Genomic DNA, 10,052 nt, shown 5'->3' with positions numbered 1-10,052 from the left:
CTGTGCAGGGCGTCCCGGGGCTCCGTGCAGCAAGGCTGCACGCCGCTCGCCGGGAGCCCTCGGGCACCCCCTTTGACCCTTCCGGCGTCGGGCGGCGCCCCGGACCTGGCCTGGGGTACGGGACGGGACGGGGGCCCGGGGCGGGGACATGCGGGAGAGTTTGTTATTGTTTGCAGACATGTGACAGGCGTGCGATCCGCGCTGCGGGTACCAGTTGAGATAAGGTGTGGGGGCCCGGGCTGGCTTTTGGGGGCTCCCGGAATCGGAGCTCTCCGAGGAGCCCCGGAGCGGCACCCTGGCGTTGCCCTCCGTGTCGGGTTGGGAGGCGGGCAGCCGTGCAGCGGCGGCGACCCCGGACGAGAGTCCTCGGGGGCGCCGGGGTGAGGCCCGACCCTGCGGGCGGGCGGTGTAGGTGGGCGGGGTAGGTGGGGAGCCCTGCCCGAGGCCGGGGGTGGGGGGGCCGGAGCGCGGCGGAGAAAGCAGTGGGGTCCCCGCGGCTGTGACAGGCAGAGTCTCTCGGCAGGTACCGGGGGCCGGGCTGGGACGAAGGCTGCGCACCCGGAGCGCGGCCGCAGGGGGCTCCGGGTGGACGGCTCCGTAACGTCTGTCAAAGCGGTGTGGGCTGACCGGCTGCAAATGCTCGGGGGCTTGCGGTCTTTTAGGACGTGGGGTTTTCTGATTGCGTCCCCCAATTTCCTTGGGAATGAAGACTGCACCACTAGGACTTGAGTGACTTCTGTTTGGAGTTTGAATTTGGCTTTTGAGGTTTGTATTTGGCGGAGTGGTGTAAGAGCCAGGACCGGATGTGTCAGCCATTCAGTTTCAAAGCGGTGGTGACTGCTCCCCGCAGCCTCTCCGGCGTGGTTGGGGACCGCGGCGCGGGTGCGGTACTTCCTGCTCCGTGCAGCTGCGCGGGCCGCCGCCGACTGCCGGCTTCCAGGGGACACAGTGCTGTGGCTCCGGCTCCGTAAGAGCCGTACTGCCTGTGCGCTACGGTGTTTGTAAGGTAACTCAGACCAGCCGTTCCTGGCCTGACCCTTTTTGGCAACTGGAAATTTTTATGTTTAAGGAAGTTCTTTTGACTGTGACAGCCATCATCCTTGTTTTAAAAGAATCTGACTAGTGTATGCAAAGCACAAGTTTGAGAGGTATTTTGAGTTGCTGGAAATGTTTTTGTGATTGTCACCCGTTTCCCTATAGGGTTTCCTGACCTTTATTCTGAGTATTTTAAAGACTGCCTTAGGTTTGTTTCCCTTGTGAAACGAATTTGACAGCAGGACTCATTGGCTTTGGTTAATTATCTAAAGTGATTTTGGGGGGAACTTGATTGTTTAAAACCACAGTTCGTTGATTCCTTGGAAGTTTCCCGTTTCCCTCTCCCCGCCTCAAACCCTCCCCCCAAAAAACCAACTAAAAATATGGTCAGCACTGTGCCATGGCAGTATTGATAGGAAAGATTTGTGACTGTGGTAGTTTTCTGTGTGCTCTTGTCCATGTAACTTAGTCTTACAGGGTTATTCCTCTACACTACTGCTCCTGGGAAGATTGGATTAAAACTTGACTAGGATAATTCGTTGTAGGCAATTGTTACTACAAGTGAGCTCCAGATAAAAATATTAAACCCAAAATTTGAGAGATTAATTTTGTCTGTTCTCATGAGACCGAATATTTGGATACAGTAGTTTAGCAAGTGTCAGCATTCTAGTCATCTTAATGAGCTATTGAATATAGCAGAAGAGGAACTACTGTAAAATCAACATATAGATGTTGTTTAGTGTTGTCTCCACACAAAATAAGAGGATGAAGGTGTAAGCAGATAGAATTCAGGTACTGAGTAATCCATGCTTAATTTTTGCATTTTGTAACCTAGGTTTTTTCCCCCCCTCTTTGTTTAAGGGGTGGATAATAATTGCACAGTATATGAAATTATGGGCTAATCAGCATAATCATTTTTTAAAATGAATGTCACTAGCCAGAATGCTGTTTGTTCATCCCAAATCTTATACCTAAACATTTCATTTATAGTAAAATGTTGATTCCCTCTCCTCTTGAAATAGTGATTTTTTTTTTTTTTTACAATTTCCTTGTTAATGGGGTTGAAATTCATTTGATTCTATTGGTATAAACACTTTGATTGTAAGCAGTTAGTAAAATCTCAGTTGAACTTTAGTTTTTTGACAGTAGTTGCATTCATACTTTCAGGAGGAAAATCTAACATTGAGATTTTGAAATATTTTTGTTTCAGTGGTACTATAGGTCTGGAGACCCCTTCTGTTTAAAGACTTATTGTATTCTTTTAAAGAGAATTCTGTGAGATTTTTAATTTCATAATTTCCTCCAGTTTTTGATCTTCGGATGTAGTAATTTAAATTGTAGAAAATACATTTTTGTAGTATAAGTTATATAAAGAATACTCATATTAAAACAAAAGATTTTAAGTACATTCCTCTTTTACAGGTTAGTAACTGAAATCAGTGGAAGTTTTTTGCCTGTAAGTGGCGCCCAAGGGTTTGGGATTTTTCCTTATATTGCAGAATTAGGGGCATTTTCTTCCTATTTACGGTCTTTGAAGAGAAATTACAGTGTTACTCTCCATTGAACAGGCTATTGTGAGTTGGTAGATATAATTACTCCATTCTATTTTTGTAACTTAAAAAAAAACAACTATCAATTTGCTGGCCCCATGAAAGAACAAGATATGCTGTACTTGTTAATGTTAGTTTTGTGTAAAACTAAAGCTATTTCATAGGCTGCTTTTATATCCTCATAGAGCCCTCAGCTTTCACTTCCTTTTAGAAGCTGCTAGACTGTAAATATAACTTAGTGAATTTTTACTAGAGGAGGTATAGGAACATTATTACCTAAAAATAAGTTTTTAAAAAAGTTAAGTTGGTGATTTTATAAAACAATAGAGGTAGTTACATAAGTTAGTCTTACATGAATTTGTAAGTTTTGTAATTATGAATTGTCTCCAAGTTCTGTTTTAAATTAGGTAAGGAAATTAATGCATTCTTCAAAGACTAACCTTATTAAATATAATTCTGAAAAAGAAATATCAGAACTAGAATTGTTGCCAACTTTTGTTGTCTTTTCATATCTGATTTTGGCAAGGGTAACTGGTTAACCAACATTCCTTAATATATTATCCCCAATACACTATAATAACTCCATTTTGTTAGATACAAAAAACAGGAAGTAGCTCTGTTCATTTATATTCTTTCACATCTCCTGTAGCACCTCAAGCATATGTTGCATGTTTTAGAAATGGTCGCGGACTTTTTGACATAAAGATTCCAAAATATGGAATGAAAGGAGTGTTCTTTGCTTTCAACAAGAACAGAAGAACCAGCTACAGCTTGCCTAGGCTGTCTGCTGATCAGCCCTTGACAGTTGCTGTGAGCATTCCAGAAGAAGAAATGATGGGGTGGCAAGGCAGTTAATGGGGAGTGGATTCCCCTGAGGAAAAATGTAGGGCATTCAGAAGTGCTCTGAGTTAGAAGGCACAACTTTTGCATTTTGTACCCAATTTTCTTGGGTTGAGAGTTATTTCTTTAAGAAGAAGGCAATAGGAGAACGTGGCATGGAAAAGTAATAGTCTCCAGAGGCTACTTAAGAGCTGCAGTATATTGCACTTCTAACCTTGAAATGCCTTGCTATATCAGATATACCAAGTATATTCCTTAGACTTGGTTGTTTTCTTCAGTCTTGGCCTCCTTTTATATCCTGAGTCAAAAATTAGAGCTACTTTAGAATGTAAACGGGTAAAAGATTAATGTGAGGAAATGTGCAGCATTAGGAATCAACCCAAGTTGTTTTTAAGAAATAATTTAAGAACATTTTTAAACACGAAGGAAATAATCAGGAACAGAATTAAATGTTCATTTACAAATGCTCATTGCAAAGCAGTGAGGTGAGTTGGGTGTTCTTATTGCAAGAATATAAGAGGTTTTTTGCTGTGGCTAAACATGTTCATTGAGCATAGAGATGTATTTAGATACCTTTTATATAGTCACTTTTTTTGCCTTCTGTGTGTCAGGCAAGTTATATATATTATCTCATTTCATCATCGCTGCAGCCTTCCAGTGCATTGTAGTTTCTGTTTTCAAGAGGTGGAAACTCATGTGCAATGCTAAAGCCCCATTATCACACAACTAGAAGACAGGCTAGGATTCAAACCCAAGTTAGTCCCACTCCACAGTCCATTTCTTTTCACCACTCTCTAACGTCTCCATTTTCTTTTTCAAGTTAATAATCAGATTAACTAATGATTTTGAAGGAGAAAGTTGTTCTTCAAGAGTCAATAAGCAATTGATAGGTTTCTACCCAGTGCCATTGCTAATACATTTGTCTCCTGATGTGTATGTAACGCATAGCTTTCTGTAACCTGGCCTCATCCATGTAATACAAGTAAGCTGTGCTTAGATCACCGTATCATGTTAGGCAGGGAGAATAATTGATTAGTGTTGAGTGTTTTTTAGGTTCCTTGATTTGTGCTGTTTACATCGTAAGTGGAAGGAAATAAAGAAGCTGAAATAATATCACATTTATTTTTAATCATCACACATGGAGACGAGCTGTTGCAGTATATACAGCCAGACCCTATCCCTTTGTACTTGTTTTAGATTTCATGCATCCAACATTTATGGACCTCTGCAAGGTGATGTTCTGGGTGGTAGAGAAAAATATCATCAACGCACAGCCTCTATTTCTGTTGGCAGATTGTAGCATGAACATGTTTCACACTACCATGTTAAGCGTTGTAAGAGAGAGAGGAATAGAGAGGGGCATCCAGGTTAAAGAGTAGTGCTGTGAATCTCACCCATGACATTCCACACTGTATTCCTTCAGTGAATACAGTAGTTCCTCACTAACTTTCTGAGGAATTAATTGACCTTCTAGGTTTGTAGTTAAGGGTGGTAGCTTTGTTCTGCTTTCTGCTTGTACATTTGGTCTGCTAGTTTTTGCTCTTTCCCTTTGGTCTCTTTACCTTTTCTTAGGACAGATATATGCTGTAGCTTTTCCATTTCCACAGCAATGGCAACAGGAATTCAGATACAGATTAGTTTCAAACTATTTCTGCCTACTCTTAGGAGGTATATGTATGGAACTGCAAGTTCAGACATGATTTTTTTCTTTCTTGAAAGAGAAAATTAAAATGGGGGTATAGGAGCAAGAAACCGAGTATCTACCAATGCTGGCTTTAGAATTCAGACTTTATTATTAGTAACAGCAACTCTGCTAGTTAAGAAAACAACATTGGGAAATGTAAAATATGCTCTAGGATGTAAGATAATCAAGAAGATATCCTTGTCTTCATTTACTCTATGACATATCATGGTTGGTTTAGGTATGTTTGGTATGGAGAGGAGCTCTGTACTGTTAGTGATTGAGTCCTTTGAAATACTAGTCTGGTTAGTTTTGGTTTAATAGATTGAGATGTTGTAGACTGCCAAGAACTCTTCAAGTTCTTAAGACCCACCAAGCGTGTGTTTCTGTAAGTACAGTCTGTCACCTGGGAATTATTAACGAGACAGTCAGACTTCTTGAAGACTGGAGGAAGTGCCTGGAGCTCACACAGTGCTGTAGTTAGCGTGTTTACTAAGTTTATCACATGTAAGCATGATGATGATGAGTATATGCGGAGCAAGGAGAGGGTAGATACTGGGCGGTGGGTGGAGGTGGTACTCTTGACAGATAAGATGTGATTATTACCTTTCTTTATTGCTAAATAGCCATTTGACTGATATAGCATCAAATAATCTTCAGACTGGTCTTACAGCATTCTGAATACTAAATATCGACTGCTGACAGACAAGGAGCTCTGTCTTATTCTTTGTCATTGCTCAGCACCTAGGCTAATGTCTAGCACCCATGAATATTGGATGCCCATGAGTGTTGGGATGAATTCGTTTTCCCAAAGTGGTTATTTTTACGTAAGTGTATAAGAAGATACACTAACTCATGACTTACTGTGATGTGATGTGATTTTAATCATAATCTATCTTGAGGCAGGTTTTGAAGGCAGGAACTATTTCTTATGAGTTTTTGTGCATTGCTTGGTATTTTGTAGCAGTAGTTGGTATTTAGCAAGCAGTAGTTAATAATAATGACCAATTTTATATACTGTAAACCAAACAGTAATTAGTTCAATAACTAAGTGTAGTTACAAAATAATTGGAGCCATGTATAAACTGTCAGATATTGAGAAAATTGAGTTTCTGGTATTTGAGTGTCTAGTTATTTGGGCTGATAGGTAAGCCCTGCTGATTTTCTTCTTAACCCTGTGGCAACCCTTCCTGAATGGCTTCTCCTCATCTTCTTGAACATTAATATTAGAACACACTCAGGCCCAGGCCTTCTGTCATTCCCTGTCTTCCACCCCCACCCCAGGCTCATTAATGCATTTAGATCAATTTTTGGCCATTCATGAATGATTGCAGAGTTTATTTTCCTAGCCATGATCTCTCCTAAATGCCACACCTGTCTACATGACACATCCATACTCAGATATCTAAAACCAAATTTAGGATTTTCCCTGTACCTTGCCCTACTAATACATTCCCTGCTCATGAAATGGCAGAACCAGAACCTAGGGTTGTCCTTGACAACTTCTGGTCTTCAGGTGATTTCATCTATTATCACATCCCTAGTCCACCTTCCGTGATCTCTCATTTGGACTAATGTAATAGTAAGTAGCCTTCTAACTTGCCCACTCTCTCCTACTTTCTCTCTTCCAGTTGGTTCTCCACATTACGTGGCCAGAGGGATCATTTTACAATGTAAATCTTATTATAACAATTTTCCTCTAGAAAAGTAAATTAAATTGAATTTTGAAACTTTCAAATGCTTTCCATTTGGATAAAGACCACAGGATCCTTCCCATGCCCCACAGAGTCCCTGCCTGGTTTAGCCTGTGACTGCCTCTCCAGGCCCATCTCTGATCACGCTCGCCCTTGTTCTCTGCAGGATTGCTGTAACTTCCTCAGACTCAGCACACCACCTCCTGCCATAGGGCCTTTGCACGCACCGCATGCGCCCCCTGCCAGGAGCACTTTGCCTAGTCCCAAGCCAGCTCCTCAGTGTTCAGGGTTTAGCTCACTGATGCTTCCTCAGGGAAGCCTTCCTTCCCTGATCTCCCAGACTGGCTTTGTAGCTCAGTGTCCCTACTGTCAGTGTTGTGATTTTATATTTGTTATGTCATTTGGTGAATGGCTGCCTTCCCTGGAAGACTGTAAAATCTGAGTGGGCAGAGCCTTTGGCTGGTAGCAACCCAGCACCTAGCAAAATGCCTGGCACAGAGTAGACCCTCGATAAATATTTGTTGACTAAATGGATGAGGGTAATAATGACATGGCAAGTTCAACCTAGTCTATGGATTATCTGTTCTTCCCCTTTGTCAGATGTAGTCTGGGACCTAGCTAAGACGGGGTTAAATGGCAAAAGCCTTGTCGGTTTGTGATAGATTCATTAGGCCGTATCTGGACTATTAAACACACCAAGTGCCTCAGGTGAAGTAGGACAGCTTAATGTGGTACAGAGGAAATAGCTATATTGCATGATTATATGCTGTAGGAAGAAGTGTTTGCTATGTGTATTTAGTTCTCCTGCTCTTACCAGGGAGTTGAGAGAGAGAGTATATGTGTGGGCTCACGTGTGTGCATATATATGAATAAATATACACCTGAAGGTGTTATGCATTAATATAATGATTCCTTCTTCCGAGTTCTCAGTGTCATCTAAACTTAGGGTACCACTTTTAGGATTTTTGTGTCAATAACCCTGCTTCATCCAAAATTTAATTTGTTATTGATGATAATTCAACTTGGGATAAATAGTTCACATTTGCATTAAAGAAGAGGTTTGCTAGACAAGTACTATATGAGATTTCAGGAGCCAAGAACCCACGTAACAGAAAACGATTTACCGGTGGTAACTAAACCTGGCAGCCTCCCTTATCTAGAACATGGTTTAGCACTAAGAAGTAAGTAAAAAAGGCTCTGAGCTGCCAAAGGGCCTGTAACAAAATCTGCACTTTGAAGTTCTTTGATTTTACACATAGAAGAGTTCCAAGGGCATTCACTCAGAATTCACTGACATTTATTTAAGTTATTATTCTTGCAGTCTTGTCCATTTGGTGTCCCTAACATGCAGCAATTAAAAGCAGCCAATTAGAAGGCGAGTAGTGTGAGCAAGAGACAGGTTCCCTGAAGGCAGCATATAAGCAAAGACCTGACAGGTGAGGAGAGAGAAGGGAGGAGAAAGGGAGAGATAAGAGGACGTTAAAACATTGCAGTTGGGGCCACCTGGTGTTTGAACGTTAGGTTCCACATACCTGGATTGCCTCTAAGATTATAAATTTATTAAATCACAGCACTTTCCAACATTACTTTTTGGGCATCAGCTTCCTTATTTGTAAAATGAGAGTGATCAAGGTTATGTGATTGGCTTTGTTTTTTGTAATGCTGATTACTGTGGCTCATTATTGCAAGGTTGTTGTGTTTATAGTTTTAGAAAGTATTTTGATCCTGAGTGGTAAACATCTAAATTATCTGGAAGGGGTCGTCCTGTAGCCTTGATGATGCTGAATAAATACAGTGCTGTTTGGAATTACATGAAATTGGATGCTGCTCATTACAAATGTCTTGTGGATTGGCTTTGTGGGAAAATCGTTTTGCTTTATTTGTTGGCCTGAGTCATTTTATATCCTGCAATTTTTAAAAAATGCTTGATAGTTAATCACCACCACCAGTATGTACTGCCCTTTCTCCTAGCTAGACTTTGAGAAGTCAGGCTGTAAGCGCCAGCTTTGCAATGTTGACCAAGTTATTTAATTACTGCAAGGACTTTGGTTTAATAAGATGGCTACTTGTGAAAGGATTCTTGATGTTCACATGCTCGTAAGATGCTCAGTGTTTTGAAAAAGACATTTCACAATTCCTTTTTTCTCTTTCAAAATAATTAATTGGCTCTACCTGTTATTTATGGTCTGGATTTTATTGGTATTCTTAAATTCTTCTTGGGTAATAAATCAAATTATTTTCACTGAACCTTAGATTTTAAAAAAGATGTGACATATTAATGTAGATGTTAATATTCCTGGAGAAGGTTTAGTGTCTTAATATAAATTTATTTTGAATTTTGAAAATATATTTCAATTATTCTGGTACACTGGCACCTCCACACTGTTATACAAGGTCCTTATGATTTCTCTGGGATTCAGAATTTATAGAATTAAACTTCATTAATAAAATGATTAGACAGTCCTTTTGAAAGCAACAGAAAAATTCATTTTTTTAATTTATTTATCTTTTAACAAAAGAACAGTATTATGTAGACTGCTATATAGTTTGCTTTTTTCTTAATAGTATTTTGTTCGTTATCTTAATGATGAACATAGAGCTGTCATTTTCCGTGACTGCATAGCATTCTATCATTTGCCTGTCTCATTAACCAGTTTCCTATTTTTAGACATTTATATTGTTTTGTTATATTGAGCTGTAGTGACTACCATTGTACCTACATTTTCATATGTTTGTGCATTTGATTTTGTAAAATAAATATTCAGAAGTGAAATTGCTGAGTCAAAGGACATGTATATTTAAAAATTTTATCATATAGCCAAATTGCCCTGTAAAACACTGCCAGTTTACATTTTTCTCATGGTCAGAGTGCGCATTGCCCCACATTCTTGCCAGCGTTGGATATTATCAATCTTTCATTTTTGCCAATGTGGTGGATGAAAGATGTTTTCTTATTTTAATTTGCATTTCTTAGCTTTTTAGCATCATAGTACAACTTGTGTTTATTAACAATTTCCTACTTCTTTTGTGTATTTCCTTTCACACATGGGAGAGAATTGTTTTTTCTTATTGATTTTTAAGCATCCTTTGTATGTTAGAATATTAGCTCTGACATTTATTGGGATTGTTTTCTTCTACTTTTGTGTGATGAATTTCAATTATAGTATTTTTCTATAAAGAAGCTTTAAATATTCCTTCAAATTTCAATCCCTTCCTTCCTTCCTCCCTCCCCCCTCCTCTCCTCCCTCCCCC

The 10,052-nt window shown here is 40.0% G+C and overlaps 1 protein-coding gene across 1 annotated transcript in view; it reads left to right on the top strand.

Moving 5' to 3' along the window:
- Window positions 1–10,052, top strand: part of MAP3K1 (mitogen-activated protein kinase kinase kinase 1) — a 104,934-nt gene that overhangs the window by 29,002 nt on the left and 65,880 nt on the right. Inside the window, exon 4 of the mRNA XM_024765376.1 lies at window positions 9–224. Within this exon, the coding sequence (XP_024621144.1) occupies window positions 9–224 (216 nt within the window). The remainder of the gene's footprint in view (window positions 1–8; window positions 225–10,052) is intronic.

This window comes from Neophocaena asiaeorientalis, unplaced genomic scaffold (assembly GCF_003031525.2).
Source record: "Neophocaena asiaeorientalis asiaeorientalis breed wild unplaced genomic scaffold, Neophocaena_asiaeorientalis_V1.1 scaffold198, whole genome shotgun sequence".
Taxonomy (NCBI): Eukaryota; Metazoa; Chordata; class Mammalia; order Artiodactyla; family Phocoenidae; genus Neophocaena; species Neophocaena asiaeorientalis.
The sequence above is the reverse complement of the archived record's forward strand: the minus strand, read 5'-3'. Positions and strand labels throughout refer to the sequence as shown.